Source organism: Sceloporus occidentalis, unplaced genomic scaffold (assembly GCF_023333645.1).
Source record: "Sceloporus occidentalis isolate IW3139 unplaced genomic scaffold, rSceOcc1.0.p SCAF_2, whole genome shotgun sequence".
NCBI lineage: Eukaryota > Metazoa > Chordata > Lepidosauria > Squamata > Phrynosomatidae > Sceloporus > Sceloporus occidentalis.
Window position 1 is genome coordinate 127,928,995 of NW_028316982.1, and position 18,852 is coordinate 127,947,846.

Consider the following 18,852-nt stretch of genomic DNA (forward strand, 5'->3'; position numbering starts at 1 on the left):
TTGTTTTGACAGAATATACTCATTAAATTGCAAACCAAATTGTGCTGTCTTTAGCATGTGGTATAATATGCCTTCAGTGTTTTCTGCCATTTCATCTATTCTTCCTTGAACAGAGTTCTTACTGAGAACTTATTTCCAAATATATGAGGGTTACCAGATTTAGCAATCCGCAGTGAGATGTTATATGATGCTTGCAAACAATCACTAGATTGCTGTGAAACTTTAGCAAACACATTTTCAATGGGTTTCTGTTTCTGAAAGTTTTCTTGAAATGAGTGAAAATACCGTATGCTAAGTTTTGTTTGCTTTATCAGAATGTATTTTCTTCAAAGGTACAAGAAACCTCAAAGATTTCATGGCTTCTTCTGAAAATACTTTTTCACACAATAGGCACATTGGTTGCTGCTGGTTATTTTCTGCTGATACAAATCCATATTTCAGATATTCCATACTATCTCTGATTTAGTTTCTGGACAAAGGACAAAGTGTTGGACACAACATGCGGGGAAGATGGGCAGATTTGTGTAAATTCAGGATGTGTGTTACTGTTCTGTTGTATATGTTTTTATAAATGTTTAATAAAAAATTATTATATAATAATAATAAATAATAATAGGATTTATTTATATGCCGCCCAATCACTGGGAATCCGGGTGGCTTACAACAGAGGGGATAATAGACGGTTCCCTGCCCTCAGGCTTACAATCTAAAAAGACACGACACAAAAGGAGAAGGGAATGGTGAAGGGGGGAGGGAAAACCAATCTTTAAAAAAAACCCAATACTTACAGGTTTTGTTTTCTCTTGCTGCAGAATTAACTCAGGAATCAGGATAGGCCGTGGATGAGGTACTGTCAAGTTAAATTCCTTTGGTTCAGTTATCTTTGAAGTTGTAGTAATGTATTTACCAAATTTATCATCAAGCTGATCAATTAGTTGTTGTACCTTTGGCTGCAATCTTCAAGCAAAAACAATATATAATATTATTTTCATTTCATTTCCATGCAGTTTCAACAAATGTACCCTGCTCATCAATGTCAATACATTGGGGAGGGAAGGAGCTGCATATAGGGATATATAGGAAAACACAATTCTTATTGCCAATGCAAGTCAAGCAGCAGACAAGTACCATTAAATTTTACAGTTTATGTTATTTTATCTTATTTATTTTATTTTCTTATATCCCGCCTTTCTCTCAACATAGGGACTCTATCACCCTCCACCTTAACAGTAGGAGGAACATTCTGACAATAAGGGCTATTCAACAGTGGAACACACTCCCTCGGAGTACGGTGGAGCCTCCCTCCTTGGAGGTCTTCAAGTAGAGGCTGGATGGCCATCTGTCAAGTATGCTTTCATTGAGAGTTCCTGCATGATAGGGGGTAGGACTGGATGGCCATTGTGGTCTCTTCCAAATCTAGGATTCTATGATCTATTCTATGTTAGAGTATACAGTTTATATTTGCTCACTCAGAAATCTTTAGACTGCAACTTCTATCATGCTAGCTAGTTCCAATGCGACTTGAACTCCAAGAGAAGCTTGAGGTTCCCTGCCCTTCTTTCTATTTCACAAGGTTTTCTAAACGTATGTGCAGGAGAGAGTACATATTTCAGCAGCAGAATGTACACTTTGCATAGATATATATTAAACCCTGGGATTTCAAGTAAAAATACTCAAGCAGCAGACAGAGAAATACCTTCGCCTAAAACTTCTAAGTGTTACTGCCAGTCAAGACCAAAAATGGATAAATAATCTAAATGGTACAAGTTCCTGTTAACTTTAGTTGATATTAGTAAATATATTGTACAGGATTTGTTTTCTTCTAGTGTTAACTGTAAAAAGTTTAATTCTACAGTCATACTTCAGTTATTGAAATAGGTATGTTCCTGGACATACCTTCTTTAACAAAAAAATCATACTGGATGCAGAATTAACATGGATTTTATTAGTTTAAATACTTATACAGTCACCCCTCCAAGTCCATGGACTTGAAATTTGCAGACTTTATGATCTGCAGAGGGACAGCCCGCCATTGAGGTGAATAGGGCACACTCCTGCGGTGCGTGCCCTATGCTCACACACAGGAACGCACCCCATTCATTTCAATGGGGCTTGCTTATCTGCAAGTCTCCTAACTACTGGGGTATGTCTGTGTCCAGAATGAATCCCCTGCAAGTTTGGAGGGGCGACTATACATATACTTGTGTATATACTTATGTACAAATACAATGTATTGCTGCAAATTTATATTATAATTATTTTTTTAAAATGCCAGAAATGAAAAGTTTTATCTCGTACATAATCATTCCAAAAAACACAAGAGAGAAGCAGAAACCAAAATGAATGAAAAAGGATAAACCTTTTTGCAAAAATAAAGGTAAAAGTAAAGGTTTCCCCTTTGACACAGTTGTCAAGTTATGTCTGACTCTAGGGAGCAATGTTCATCTCCATTACTAAGCTGAAGAGCCAGCATTGCCAAAGACGACTCAGTGATCATGTGGCCAGCATGGCTGCACAGAACACTGTTACCTGCCCACCAAAGTGGTACCTATTTATCTACTTACACTTTTATAGAATCATAGAATCATAGAATCGTAGAGTTGGAAGAGACCACAAGGGCCATCCAGTCCAACCCCCTGCCATGCAGGAAATCACAATCAAAGCATCCCCAACAGATGGCCATCCAGCCTCTGTTTGAAGACCTCTAAGGAAGGAGACTCCACTACACTTCGAGGGAGTTTGTTCCACTGTTGAACAGCCCTTACTGTCAGGAAGTTCCTCCTAATGTTGAGGTGGAATCTTTTTTCCTGCAGCTTGCATCCATTGCTCCGGGTCCTAGTCTCTGGAGCAGCAGAAAACAAGCTTGCTCCATCCTCAATATGACATCCCTTCAAATATTTAAACAGGGCTATCATATCACCTCTTAGCCTTCTCTTCTCCAGGCTAAACATCCCCAGCTCCCTAAGTCGTTCCTCATAGGGCATGGTTTCCAGACCTTTCACCATTTTAGTCGCTCTCCTTTGGACACGCTCCAGTTTCTCAATGTCCTTTTTTAATTGTGGTGCCCAGAACTGGACACAGTATTCAAGGTGGGGCTTTTTACATGCTTTCAAACTGCTAGGTTGGCAGAAGCTGAGACTAGTGACAGGAGTTCACTCCATCACACAATGCTTGGGCCTCGAACTACCAATCTGCTAATCTTGCAATTGTCAGAGTTAGTGTCTTAACCACATCCTGTTTGCAAAAGTACAAACTATTAAATCCTAAATGCCTGAGGATGGATAGCTGCCACCACCACTGTAATGACTGGGCCCTCCAGTCATTTGGGGACTTCCCCTGAACTACAAAGGGTTAATCTGGGGGGAGGTACATGCTAATGAGAGCTGACATCACATGCTAATGAGCAGCTACATCATAGCTGACGTAAGGCTCACCTGGCCAATCAGCACTGCCAGAGCGGCCTTTTCAAGAAGGTTCCAGGAGAGGACTTTAAATACCCTGTAGGACCATGCTTTCCTTTGTTCTCCATCATTGTGTCTGTTTGGAGAAACCAGCTGGTGCTTGCACGGAGGCAGGCAAAAGTGATGCAAGTGGAGCTAGGCCATGAGGGCCAACTCCTTGCATCTGAGAACTCAACATGAACTGCAAATCCCATCACTGTGTGAGTAGCTAGGAAATGTGTTAGTTAGTGTGTCTAGGCTTTTATTATGTTATCTAATAGCTTGCCTGAAATGAACTCTTTGTAACTATGCTTTCTATACCTGCAAGGCAAGAAGGCTTTGCATGCGTGATGTCCTTTTATCCTAATCTATTTCTTTAAAATAAATATCTTTCTTTAAAAGTATCTGCTGTCTCTCTCTGCTCCTATACACGCGTCTTAAGCTCAGTTTACTGGTTGCTGTAAGCTAGCAAGGAAGGACTCTAGAGATCCCTAGCAAGTCTCAGTGTGTGCTTGGGGGAAACGTAGGTTGTTTGGAAAATTCACTGAGTGGTGGCAGCGAGATAGGACCTCAAGGGGTCTCATTCCGCTCAGCAGGGAGTGGGAATAGAGACCTAGGAGATCCTAGAAGGGAAGTGTTAAAGGGACTCCCTGGGAGTAAGAGCCACGCACAGGGCTAATTGCTCCAGGGATCACCACATGGTGGCAGCGGTGGTTTTCGGACTTTTGGAAGCATTGCTTGCTAGGCAAGAGTGTTTTCCACTTTGGGAGCTATAGTTTCAGCTAGATACTTTGAAGAAAGGTTGGATAAACACTTCTGTTGCCATGGCCAACTCAAATGGTAGAATGTGGAACTGAAAAGGCCAAAGGCAAAATGAAGATAGTGTCAATGGTCCTGTCAATTGATATATGAAAATAGGCATCCTTCAGATCTATAGAGATAAAGCAATTTCCCTGTCAATGGAGAGATATTTTAGAATTGTAAGAGCCAACATAGAATTGTCTAGGTGTAATCAAGCAGTTCATATCCTAGGGCTTTAAGAGTGGGCAGAATCCGCCACCCTTTTAAGGAAACATGAAATACATTATAGGGAACTCTGAGTAGACACTGGGGGTTTCTTCACATAGTGGAATAGATCTGATTTCTCCATTTAAAGATGGAACAGGATTGCAAGTTTCAGAGACAGAAAGGGGAGCATAGTAGAACAACAGTTGGAAGAAAAGTAGTAAACAAGCTTATGCCAATTAAGCACCCAAAGTAAGAATTTGAAAACTTGAAGTTACTGAAAAGGAAGAGGTCGTCAGTGAAACACAAGGTTGGAGGTGACAGTTGGCTTACAATGAGAACCCCCCTAAACCCTGAAGATGATACTACAAATCAATTATTTGACTCCTTCGGAGTGTAGTGGAGTCTCCTTCCTTGGAGGTCTTTAAGCAGAGGCTGGATGGCCATCTGCCGGGGATGCTTTGATTGAGATTTCCTGCATGGCAGGGGGGGTTGGACTGGATGGCCCTTGTGGTCTCTTCCAGCTCTACGATTCTGATTCTATGATTCTATTCACAAGGAAGGTGACAAATGAGTTGACTGCCTAGGGATTGGGATGTCTGATGGCTGGAAGGGCGTCAATTCTAAGATCTAGAAAATGAGAAAATGGTTGCCCATGCTATGAGCTATAATATGTATTTTCTGTATTCCCTCAATGTGTTGTGGGGTTTTGTGCTAAGTAGGTTTTCCCCATCAAAGGAAGATCTTAAATTCTAGTATTTGAGTTTTTAGTAATGCTGTAGGAACAGTCATGTCATGGGATTGGATTGGATGGCCTTTGAGGTCTCTTCCAATACTATGGTTCTATGATTCTATATTTCCAGCACTCTTGCCATGGCCTTCATGTCACAATCTGCCACATGGCAGGATGTGTTGAAACATAACTAACTTGGTTTGATGTTAAGTTTGCCCCATCTTAATCTCACAGAAACAGTCAAAGAATGAGGATGCCTTTTTCACATACAATATACTGGAACCATGACATACAGGTAATTAATATGCAGCACAATGGCTGCAGTAGAGGAGAACATTCACCCATCTAAATGTAGTTTCTTGCCCTCATCAACAACAGAGGTTGTGTGCCCATTATGATTTGTTTTATTCTCCGTTGCCTCACTAATGATCATGGAATGACAAGACTGATTAATCCAGTCAACCATTACCCTTTCCTTCTAATCCATGTGGGAACTAATGATAACACTAGATATAGTCTTTGACATATATCAAAGACTATGCAGTTCTGGGCATGAAGCTGAAGGGCATAGTTTCCAGACCCTTCACTATTTTGGCTGCTGTCCTCTGGACACAATCCAGCTTGTCAACATTCTTTTTGAATTGTGATGCCCAGAACTGGACACAGTATTCCAGGTCAGGCCTGACCATAAAAACATATTAAAGAAAGATGAGGGGAAATATCAAATGAAATCAAGAGAGGAATTAACATCAGAAAATATAGAATGTCATTGGTTTGCCTATTGTCAACTACAGGAGAGGTTCAGACAAGATATAAAACTGAAAGGAATAGAAGAGGAAATGGTGGAGTTTGAGACAAATATATAAAATGGGAATAAACATCTAATAGCTAAACTTTACCAATTACAGTTAAAGTTAGACATGGGACAGGATAGAATCAAAGACAAAATAGTACTATGAGCCCAAAATATAGGTCATACTATACAGCTAGATCACTGGGGAAAGCATGGAATAAAAATCTGGCATTTACAAGAAGCCATAATATTAAAAATAACCTTTTCAAGATGCTATATGTGACACCTGACAAATTAGCACAAATGCAACGTAATACATCAAATAAATGTGGGAAGTGTAGCAAAGTTAAAGGAAAGTGACAGGAAGAACCGGCCACACCAGGAATAACTCTACCACCTTGACTGTCTGCTGCTTGCTGTTTCTTGCTGCTTGCTGCTGATAGTTTCAACTGGAGGATTGCTGCCTGTCAGGACTGCTCCCTTCAGAACTGGACTCCAGGCACCCAGCCAATTACTGGCTAACAGCCAGGTAGGACCACCTGTCCCCTTGCCAAAGGGATAAAACCTGGATGCCTGTTGTGGTGGACCTGCTGCCAGCAGGGTTGCTGCTAAAGGGGGGGGGGGGGGGATAGCCCTTTTGGGGCAGCAGCTTTTGGTGGTGGGTAAGGACCAGTAGTAAGCAGGGGAAGATAGGGTACTGATCTTTAGTTTTTCAGTGAAAGCAACAATTATAGTACAATGTTCTAATTATCATTAATTTAACAGACTCATGTGGCAATCCAGTGCATATCAGAAAAAAGCTGCACTTGCTTAAAATGCATAAAACCGCACTGATACTTACCTTTGCAATGGTTTGATCCATTTATTATTTACATAAACAGAATCATATATTTGGTTCCATTCATCTTTTATCCATGTATTCAAATTCATGCTATTGAAAAAGAACCTAAGGAACTGAAAGCAATGTATGCATTAAGGAACATTAAGTAAGCCAAAAGAAAAGATAGTGCAAACCATTAATTTTTAAATATAAGATGGAGTCAGCTATTTAAGATTTAAACAATGGATCACATTTTCTATTTATATAATTGTAATGAATACATATCTATTCCTATTTTTATTTGTATCTAGAGATAGCAAAATCATGGAGTTGGATTCAGACTAACTAGAACTCTTCTCAGAGGGCACTCCCATCAGAAGAAGTTGGTAGCTAAGGTCCTGACTGCATAGTCAAGGAGGAACACCTGCCCCTTGGGAAAGGGAATATAAACTGGGTGCCTGTTGGGACTGAGGGGAGTCAGCACAGGGGAAAGAGAGGAGCTGCCACCCCCACCACCCCAGGAAAAGTTTGCCACTGTCCTCTTGCTGCTGCTGCTGCTGCTGCTGCTGCCGCCGCTGCTGACCTCACCTGGTGGACTTCTGTGAGACTGCTCCCTGCCAGAACCAGGACCTAGGCACTCAGCCAGTTCCTGGCTGCACAACCAAGGAGGATCACCTGCTCCATGGGAAATATAATCTGGGTGCCTCCTACAGTGGGTCTGCCATGGGGAGGGGGGGTGCCACCAAAGCAGAGACACCAGGGAAGTGAGGGTGAGGGTGAGTCCATTTAGCTGGAAGAGAAAGAGTGGTTTGAGCTACTGACAGCTTTTAAATAACCTGCCTTCTGTTAATAGCAAAGTGTGCTATAGGGAGAGCATGGGAGGAAAAGCAGCCCAGGGAGCAGCCATTATGACAGATATGGTATGGGGATTCAGCTCTGTTACCTCAGATGAAGGAACAGCCACAGGGATAGTGGTTACTCCCAAGCTGACCCCCATTTCAAATAGCCCAGAAAGCCTTAGCAAAGGCCCTCTGGGCTGAAAATGCTACTGCTCAATGCCAAGTTGTTGAATGGAAAGAGATCACTGATCCAGGACTTGATCCTGGATGTGCATGCCAACCTGGCTTGTATTACAGAAACTAGCGAAGAAATTATATTTCTCTTCCACCACTATGTCTGCACAGTTTTGTTCAGCAGAGCTGTTCTGAGAGCCCAGGAGTCTTTTATGTTCTGGCCCCCCAAAAGATCACAAAGATCATTTCACAGCTTGCTGTGAAGAAATTACAAGAATTTGCAGACAAAATAGCTCAGATTTGCTCTGACTTGGATGTTATAGTTGACATAGGTCCAGTGGATGCAATCTTAGCACCTGCATGTCCTGTATTATTGGAAAAGTTTCAATTTGAAAATGTGGACAGGTTCCTTGGAGAAGGGGGGGCCACCCCATGCATACTGGATCCTTGCCTTTTCTGGCTTCTGAAAGCAGCTAAAGGGGGAGTGGCCGAGTGTGTAAGGGAATGTTTCAGGCTGCATAAATTGCATCAAGGCAGATTTCCAGCCTGCCTAAAGGAGATTGTGGTGAGGCTGTTAATGGATCCCACCATTCTGGATAACAGTCAGTCCGTCTCTAATATTCCATTCTTGGGAAAGGTTCTGGAGCGGTGACCTCCCAGCTCCAGTGGTTTCTGGATGAAATGAATTATCAAGATCCCTTTTAATCTGGCTTCAGACCTGGATAGCTTTGGTTGCCTTGGTGGGTGACCTAATACAGGGAACTGGAGAGGGGGGAGTGTGTCCCTGTTGATTCTGCTAAACCTCTCAGTGGCTTCCAATACCATCAACCATGGTATTTTTCTGAGCTGACTTTCTGGGATGGGACATGGGGGGGCATTGTTATGCAGTGGTTTCAGTCTTTCTTGGAGGTGTGAACCCAGAAGATGGTGTTGGGGGATCCTGTTCAACTCCTTGCTCACTGGCCTATGGCGTCCCTCAGGGTTGTGTTTTGACCCTCATGTTATTTAACATCTACATGAAACATCTGAGAGAGGTCATCAAGGGATTTGGGGTGCGTTATCAGTAGTATGCGGGTAACACCCAACTCTAGCTTTAGCTGTGCAAATGCACTCCCGGCCACTGCTGAAACCTGGCAATCCAGGCTCACAGTTGAATCCAGGACTTGAGAGTTGAGCTGTGAGCCTGAGATTTCAGGGGGAGCATAATGCCATCCAACACAGGCAAAGTCCTTTTTCCCTGATCTGCCTTACAACTTACCAGGAGCACTTCTGTCTTGTCTGGATTAAGCTTCAATTTGTTTGCCCTCATCCAGTCCATTATCCAGTCCATCCAGTCCTGGCCTCCCAACCAATCAGGGAGACCACGGGCGGGACTTTCATCCCCAATGGGGGGGTCGCGGCCCAACAAAGGTTGGGAACCGCTGCTCTAGAGGATATCTGGAGAATTAACTATGGTTTATCTAAAGAATACACTTTTTCCCAAATACTCACCAATCTTGGTCAAGAACAGATATGTTCTTGACCTCCCCAGCTCTTAGCAAAATGGTAGAGGCAATTGAAACTCTACCAAAAATTTTATCTGACCACAATCCAATTCAGCTATCTTTGAAAATGAAACCCAAGGAATGGACATGGAAACTGGATGAGACCTTACTAAGGGATGAAAAAATCCTAGAGAAAGCCAAAAAATAAAAATAATAAAAATAATAAAAAAAACCCACTTAGCCTCTTCTTTGAAGAAAACTTAAATGGTGAAGTCACACCAGAGATAGTCTGGGATACAAGTAAGGCGGTAATGAGGGGTTTCTTTTTGAAACAAGCATCTGAAAGGAAGAAAAATAGACAAAAGATTTGGAAGGATTTACAGGAGAGATTAAAGGATAAGGAACAATTACTTAAAGAAAACCCTCAAAACAAAATGATCCAGCAACAGATTAAAAAAACCCAGAAGGAAATATCTATGTGGCTGATAGAAGACCAAGAAAAAAAATTAAGATATATCAAACAGAAATATTTCGAAAATACTAATAAGCCTGGTAAATGGCTCGCATGGAAATTAAAAAAAAGAACAGGACAGGAGACTTCCGGAGGAAACACCAAGGCATACGGAGGCAAGTTGCTTCGGCTCTGCCCTCCTTTCTACCGCAGCGCGACCCATTCAAAGGTCCCTCCAGGATTGAGGGATCATAAGGGTACTCGAACCGAGAGAGTTTCGAGGCGAGGGTCTGTTGGGGGCTTGAGAGTCCTATTCTCCTTTGCCTGGAAGGGCTAGGAGCGAGGGACTCAAGGAGAGCCGCAAGACAGCCGGCGCAGCGGTGTGCATGTCTTAGGACTTCAGTCTTGGTGCAACCTATTATTTATTAGAAGATTTATCCCGAATGGGTCTGAAGGGATAAGACTGAAAAAGACAACTCACGGTCGCTTTCTCACATTTGGAGGTTGTGGAGACCCTTTCTTTCCAGTCCTTCGGTACGAGATTTGGAAGATATGACATCCATGATCCACTAAATACCAAGGTGGTTAAGTGTATGGGAGAGTAGCACCAAGGGTAATCTGTGGGAAAGTTAAATATAACAACTTTCTGGAAATAAAAGTGGAGAAGATTTGCTTTTATTATTGATTTGGAGTAGCTACAGATAAAACAAGGAAGAAAAGAATAGGGTAAAAACTGTTTGGAATAGTACTCCCAGCAGGGGCCGTTGGATACACATACCAGCTGTGCGAAATTCACTTGTCTTTGTGGAGCCAGCTGCCCGCAAGATATTACAGCTGTAAAGATTTGCAGAGTCTGAGCTAAATGTAAAATAATTGGGACGGAACTGTTGGAGCCCAAGCTGCATTGGTAGCTTTTTTTTACAAGAAAAGCTTTAGGTTTCTGAACTAATAGAAATAGTAACAATAGCAGCAATATAACAACAAAGCAACAAAGAAACCAAAGTAACAGAGAAGTTATTCTCTTTGGTGAATGTTAAATGGAAACAAGGGGCGCCAAGAGCAAGAAAGAAACTATGAGTGGAGGACAAGCAAATGTGAGAAGGAACTCGATGGATTGGATGGGAAAACAATCAGACATAACATCTACTATATTGGAGGAACTGCGTGAATTTAAAAGAAATTTTAAATTGGAAATCAGGGAGGAGCAAAAAGCCCTGAGGGAAGAATTAAGAGAGGATATCCAAAAACAAACGGAAACATTATCAGAGAAGATTGATGTAATAAATAAAGACATCTTAGAGATCAAAAAGGAGGTGCAATCCACAGTTAAGAAAACATCTGAATTGGAAAAGAAAATAATAAGACTGGAAAAGCACCAAATCCGAGAGGACAGTATCATACAACAACAAGAAAAAAGATACAGAGAAAGGGCAATAAAAATTAGGGGCTTGCCTGAGATAGAGAATGAGAACTTAGAAGAACGTTTGCTACCTGCCCTCTCTCTTTTTTTGGATATATCGAGAGATCTTTTGGAATCCCAGACAGATAAAATCTTTAGGGTGAGCTCCAAAGTGGCGAAAGAAAAAGGGTTCCCTAGGGATGTGGTGATTTGCTTCACGACTACAAGACTAAAAGAAAAGTGTCTGAAAAAAAACTATAAAGAAAACCTAACGATTGACAACTCACAAGTGAAAATATTCAAGGATCTCCCTCTCCAGGTGATTAAACAAAGACAACAATATAGATCTCTCACTACGGCTCTACAAAGGAAAGGCATTAATTACAGATGGACTAATCCGGAGGGGATTACTTGCTGGCACAATAACAAAAGAGTTAAAATCAACAGCCTTGAAAAAGCTAAGGACTTTCAAAAACTTTTACTGCTGCAGGAATCTAATGAAGACCAAGACTTAAAAGATGGCAAGGAGACTCAGATGGAAGATCTATTGACTAACCTTCGATTTAATCTGCAATCTAATGATAACAATCTATTGGAGTCGGAGCTGGGCGAAACATTGGACAGTGGAACAAACTTGGATTATGAACTCGGCCCTTAGCAACCGGGAAGAGAACTGTAATAGTGAGCTGGATTATTAATTTTTTGATAGTTATTGGGTTCTTGGGGAGGGAATAATATATTTATTTTTAAGGGGGAAAGTATCTCATTTATCGGAAAAATGGTTAAGATAGCCTCTTGGAACGTGGGGGGCATAAACAAAGACAGTAAACGCAAACAAATATTTCATTTATTAGAAAAAAGGAATTATGATTTAATTTTTTTGCAGGAGACAAAAATCAGAACAGGGGACCAGAAATACCTAAGAAATCCGAAATTGGGGAATTGTTTTGCAGTTTCAATCAATAAAAGAAAGAGAGGGCTAGCATTATATGTTAATAAAAAATATTACGTGAAGGTGATAAAAAATGATCCTGAGGGGCGATTCCAAATAGTGGAAATTAATACTGGGTTAATGGTAATTACAGTAGTGAACATTTATGGCCCTCTGGAAAACAAAAACGATTTCTATCAAAAATTAAATGAAGAATTGATGGTACTAGACAGTAAAAATATTATTCTTGCAGGAGACTTCAATGGGGTCTTAAACCCCAAGAGAGATAGAAAAACAACGAAAAAAATCAAAAGAGATCAGGGTTGTCTTCCGAGAAGCTGTTTAGATTTGATTCACGATCATGATCTGGTGGACTTATGGCATCATAAAAATGAGGGGAAAACAGGGTTTACTTACTACTCGGGAGTCCATAAATCCTGGTCGCGGATAGATTTATTTTTGGTAACAAAAGGTCTAGCCTCTAGCTTTAAAAATATGGAGGTAGATGGCAAAACCCTATCCGACCATAACTTGATAGATTCAGTCTTAAAAGAAAAAGAGAAGACAAATTACAGCTGGCGGTTGCAAAATGAGTTATTGGAAAATGACTGGTTCGTAGGGAAGATGAAAGAAGAAATTAAAATGTACTTTAAAATGAATGACATACCCGAAACAAAAAATAAGATAATTTGGGATGCGGGAAAAGCAGTTTTTCGGGGAATATTGATAAAAAGAGCTACCGAAATTAAAAGAGAAAAGATAGAAAAGGAAAAAAAAATTTTAGAAGCTATAAAAGAAAAAGAACAAAAAATGGTAGAACACCCAGGAAATCAAAAACTTAGAAATGAAATTAAGATTCTCCAGATGCAAGTACAACAAAAACTCAATTCAGAAATAGCGAAAGATTTAATAAGGACCAAACAAGCCTTTTTTGAAAATGGAAATAAAGTTGGCAAGTGGCTTGCCAAGAAATTAAGGAGAGAAAAGGAAAGGAGCCTTATAACAAAAATTAAAAAAGGGAATACCGTTTTAACAATTCAAGAGGATATTATAAAAGCTTTTGGGAATTATTATAAGGATTTGTATAGACAAAGAGGTCAAGAAGTTGATAGAGATCATAAGATTGAGGATTACATAAAATCGAAATTAAGTTTGAAAATTACATTGGAACATAAAGAAAAATTGAATGCTAAAATAACCAGACAAGAGATTCTCACAGCAATATCATTACTGAAAGAGGGGAAAGCCCCTGGAGAGGATGGCTTTACATCTGTATTTTATAAAAAATTTCAAGAGGAGCTTACGGGCCCCTTATTAAAAGTATTCGGTTCCATAGAGGTTGAGGGAATTCCTCCCTCATGGGAAAAGGCTCTGATATCGCTCCTACCTAAGGAGGGGAAGGATCATGAAATTATGGCGAATTACCGTCCAATCAGTCTTCTCAACCTAGACTACAAAATATATACAAGCATTTTGGCAGCCAGATTAAAAAAAGTTCTATCTCAACTGCTGGGAAAGGAACAAAGTGGGTTTTTACCAGGGAGGCAAATTAGGGATAACATCAGGCCAATATTGAATTCCTTGGAGTATTATCATGTGCATAATAATAAAAAATTTGCTCTAATAGCCTTGGATATGGAGAAAGCCTTCGATCGTGTAAACTGGGATTTTTTATTTGCAACCTTAAAATGTATGGATTTTGGGAATGACTTTATTAATATGATACAACAAATCTATTGTAAGCAAACTGCGAGAGTGATTGTTAATGGTATAAGATCCCAGGAGATTTCTTTACATAGAGGAGTTAGACAGGGCTGTCCCATTTCACCTTTGCTTTTCCTGACAGTAATGGAAGTACTAATAGCAGCATTTAAAAAGAATGAAAAGATAAAGGGTTGTAGAAAAGGGAAAGTTGAACTGAAAATGAAGGTATTTGCTGATGATGTTGCCTTACTGGTAGAAAACCCTAGTCTCTGCATAGGAGAAATAATGCATGAATTAAAGCAGTTTGGGATCAACTCAGGGTTGAATATAAACAAAGAAAAAACTGTCATGATAACTAAAAATATCCCCCCCACCGAGGTGGAAGCAATCAATAAAATAACCGGATTTAAAGAACAGAAAAAGATTAGATATCTGGGAATATGGTTATCAAAGGATAATTTAAAATTATATGACAACAATTACCATAAAGTTTGGGGGGACATTAAAGAGAACTTAAGAAAATGGACCACACTAAACCTGTCTTTGTTAGGTAGAGTTGCAGTTATAAAAATGGCAGTTCTGCCAAAATTAATATTTCTATTTCAGAACCTTCCCATTGTAATAAATGAGAAAGTTTTTAGAGATTGGGACAGCGAATTAAAGAAATTTATTTGGAAGGGTCATAGACCTAGAATAAATTGGTTGGTATTAAAAGATGAAAAAGCAAGGGGAGGATATGGGCTACCACATTTAAAGATATACTACTGGGCTTGTTCACTGATGTGGCTCCAGACATGGATTAAACTAGAAGATATCTCAACATTAGATATGGAAGCAGAGCAATTAAGGTTTGGGTGGCATGCTTTTCTTTGTTATGGGAAATTAGATCAAAATCGCGACTTCAATAACCACCCAATTAGAAAATCACTATTAGTAGTATGGAATAAGATATTTAAATTATTTTATTTCCACCTGCCCCTCTGGACTTCTCCCCAAGAAGCTTTCTTTGGGAGATGGCACACTCAAAATAAATGGCTTACATACAAAAATATGTTAAAGGAAAATGTACAAGGAGAGAGGAATATAAAACAGAGAGAAAGTCTAAAGAAAGAGGGTTTTGAGCTAACTTGGTTTAGCTACATGCAATTAACTCAAAGATATAAAACTGATATTAAGAAGAGTGGAATCGAAAAAGACTTAAATGGACTAGACAAGATTCTTTGGCAACCGGATAAACATAAGATTGCGAAATTATACAAATTAATTTTGAATAGAATAATGGAACACAATACAATAAAGGAGTATATGGTAAAGTGGGCCAAAGATTTGGGGTCTATAATAAGTTATGATGAATGGCAAAAAGCATGGCTAAGGACAGGCAAATTTACAGTAGGGCAAAGTTTAAAAGAAAATCATCTGAAAATAATGAATAGATGGTATATAACACCATGGAAATTAAAGAAAATGTATAAATCTAGTGAGGGAATGTGTTGGAAATGCAATAAACATAAAGGGACGCTATACCATATGTGGTGGGGATGTACAGAACTACAAAAATTCTGGAAGACAGTACATGATTCCATACAAAATATTTTGGGGTTTAATTTCTGTATGGACCCAAAATTGTATCTCCTCAATATAACTACGTCATTGAATACAAAAGAAACAGAATTTTGGAGAGTTACGCTCTATCTTGTCACTGCAGCTAGGGTAGAGATAGCTAGATTATGGAAAACCAAGGAAGTCCCGTTGTGGGAGAGTTGGATGATTAAAGTAAACGAATACAGAGAGTTGGATAGAATGACATGTTTGGTGCAAAATCGTGATGGAATAAAGAGAAAGGAAATATGGGAAAGGGTACTGAAAAGGATGGGAAGGGAGTGGGATATTAATATACCGTTAATTAGTAATTGAAATTGTTTCAATGAACTAGAACTCTCTAAGGTCTTCTCACCTTTTATACTCTTTTCTTCTTACCAACAGTTAACTCCAATTCCAGAATAAGGAATGACAAAGTTTTTCTGTTTTATTACAGAGGTTGTGGAATGGAAAAATGCTATTTTATTTTGGGAGGATTGTCCTCCCTAGAGTAAAATGAAGGACTATGTATGATTTATGAATGTGTTTCGTGACAACTTTAGTAAATGAATGGGGTGATGGAATCAGTGTAACTAGATGGATTGAATATCCTATGTTATGTAATTATGTAATTAGAGATATACTATTATATATTAGTTTAAGTGTGTAGTGTTAACCTAACGTCGGATAGGGGACATTTGGAAATGAATCCCCAATAAAAACCATCACCGATCGGAGCTGCATCACGAAACACCAAATATCAAGGATGAATTATAAAGAACAGAGAAAAATTCTCCAAAGGTAGAGAAAATGTTTTTGGAAGTCATAGTGACCTGAAGGGATCCAGTCCATATGATAAGATTTGTCCTTTGTGGACCAATTTATGACAATTTATGAAACTTTTTGGACTGGAATTCGTTGTTTAATTTTATGTATATTTTGTATATGTTGAAACTATTAATAAAGATTATTATAAAAAAAAAAAAAAAAAAAAAAAAAAAAAAGAACAGGAGAAATGAATGTTTTCAAGCATCAAGGAAGGTGATAAGATACATTCTAGCCAAAAACATATGAAGGACTGCCTATACAGATATTTTGCAAACTTATACAAGGAGGAGTACGTCCCTCAAGAGAGAATACAGGAAATTTTGAAAAAGCAAAACCTCATCCTCACCATGGACTTGAAGAAGCAACACTTTAAGATGCAGTTTAGATGGTACCTGACTCCCAGTAGACTAGCACACATGTATAAGAATACAAACAATAGATGTTGGAAATGTGGAACGAGAAGGGGCACCACGATACACATGTGGTGGACCTGCCCGAAAGCTAAATTATTCTGGGGGATAATACAGACAGCTATAGTAGAGATCTTACAGATAAATCTAGCAAAAAAACCCTAAAATATTTCTTCTCGGAATGCTTAACAAAGAAGCAGAATTTTTTTTTTGAAAGATTCTGTTCTATCTGATTTCTGCAGCTAGACTGGTTTATGCAAGAAGGTAGAAGAAGAAAGTGATACCAAGTATTTTAGAATGGACAAGGAAAATATATGACTTTATGGAAAATGATAAATTGACCTGTCTAATTAGATCGGGTTCATTAGATGGATTCAAACAGGACTGGAACCCGGTGCAGGTTTACCTGGAGAAACATGATTTGTGAGATAATCTAATATTTTATCATGTGGTAAATGGATAGATAACCAATTTAGTGTAGCATCTTAAAACAAAAAGATCACCACTTGATGTCAAATTACGACTTAATGGGAATGAATATGTTACCTTTGGTTTTTCAATTTTATACTGCATTGAACTGCATGGATAATATTAATGTAGAGAAAATGTGTCATTGAATAAGTTAAGGACGTATTGGACAGGTAATTTACTCCCAGTTTTGCGAATAGAAACTCTATTAAGCAATTGCAAAAGCAGTTATGTCACAAAACACAATGATGTGTTTTCTTTTTTGCTCATTTGTCTCTCTTTCCATTCTTTTTAATACAGCTCGAAAATCAGGAGTTCACTGTAAAGGAATACTCAAATAGTACAAGCAACGACTGCTTTGGTTTTCCCTTTTTGGAAGCCATTTTAATGTGTGTGTGTGTGTGTGTGTGTGTGTGTGTGTTATTTTGGTCTGACATGTAGATGTGTTATGTTGTAATGTATTTTATATTTGTTGTACATATGTGGTGTTCTTTCTTTATGCACAATATATTAAATAACAGCAATGCTGATTATTCATTTCATATTGCTGAAAGCACAACAATTTGAATTACCTTACATATCTTAGCAACATCCATTGACTTGACCATTCTGCTAAACTGCTGAAGTCCAAGTTCATCAAGTCGAAAAATGGCCAGATAACAAACAACTATCAGAAAACACATACAGAGAAACCAATGTTACTTGAGATAATAGGTCCATTTTATCTTTGGGTTTCTTCTCAAAAATTTTTAAAATACTACATCTCCACACTGTATGACACTTTACTGTTTGTTACAGCTTGTCTAATTGGACAAAATAACCGTATACAATTAATTTATTGCATATTGCCATAATAATTCATCCCTAAATCAATACTTGGTAAAAGCAATTACTGATTCAAGTCTTATTTCATAAGCCTTTATCAGCTTCACACATTTCAATCATGCAATTTTGCCTCTTGTTATTTGCAAAATTGCTGTAAGCAAGATGGGAAACATTGGTGAAGGACAGATTCCTTACCTGTAACTGTAGTTCTTCAAGTGGTCATCTGTGAATTCACATAGTTTGATACTCCTGTGCCTGCACAGAGCATATTCAGAACCTTCTGGAATAGCTAGCTACATTTTTGGTGGTTGCTCCACCCACCTCTTATTATACACTCATTGTTTCTGCTCATTTACCTCAGTTTCAAAGGACATCACATGGCAGCATTCCTGAAGTAACATGTGCAGGACATGATATGAGGGGAAGATGGGCAGGTTTGTGTGAATTCACAGATGACCACTTGAAGAACTATAGTTTAAACAGAGGCTGGATGGCCATCTGTCGGAGATGCTTTGATGGAGGGTTCCTGCATGGCAGGGGGTTGTACTGGATGGACCTTCTGGTCTCTTCCAACTCTATGATTCTATACAAGTAAGTAACCTATCCTTCTACTTTGTGGTCTCTGTGAATCACACAATTGGGAGCCTAGCAAGCTACTGTAAGAGGAGGTGGGAGTGTCATGCCCACCAAAGAAGCAACATAAGTAATTAAAAGCAACCTTATTAAAAACTAGAAAGAAATTCACAACTTCATAAGAAACTGAGTAAAATACTAAGTCAGTGCAAACTTGTCTTTCATTTCTCTGCCCTCCCAAAAGCTGCATCATTTTTAGATCTAGTATCTTACCTATAATGAGAAAAATGGGAGGTGTCTCGAGAAATCAGGATGGATGACTAAGGAACTTTCAACGGAGCTAACTTTAAAGCAAAGCATGTATAAGAAATGAAAAAATGGGGAAATCACCAAAGAG

The 18,852-nt window shown here is 39.0% G+C and overlaps 1 protein-coding gene across 3 annotated transcripts in view; it reads right to left on the minus strand.

Annotated features, from left to right (window-relative positions):
• The window catches only part of LOC149319011 (cilia- and flagella-associated protein 99-like), a 78,738-nt gene that overhangs the window by 37,969 nt on the left and 21,917 nt on the right, over positions 1-18,852 (minus strand). Inside the window, exons 1-4 of one of the 3 annotated variants that reach the window (XM_089510924.1) lie at positions 17,630-17,704; positions 9,526-9,627; positions 6,813-6,925; positions 789-957 (exon numbers count right to left, since the gene is read on the minus strand). In XM_089510924.1, coding sequence (XP_089367050.1) covers positions 789-957; positions 6,813-6,901 — 258 coding nt within the window. In that variant the 5' untranslated portion in view covers positions 6,902-6,925; positions 9,526-9,627; positions 17,630-17,704. Of the gene's footprint in view, positions 1-788; positions 958-6,812; positions 6,926-9,525; positions 9,628-17,629; positions 17,725-18,852 lie in introns of those variants that run through there. The other 2 variants (XM_089510923.1, XM_089510925.1) reach the window with 2 other exon arrangements.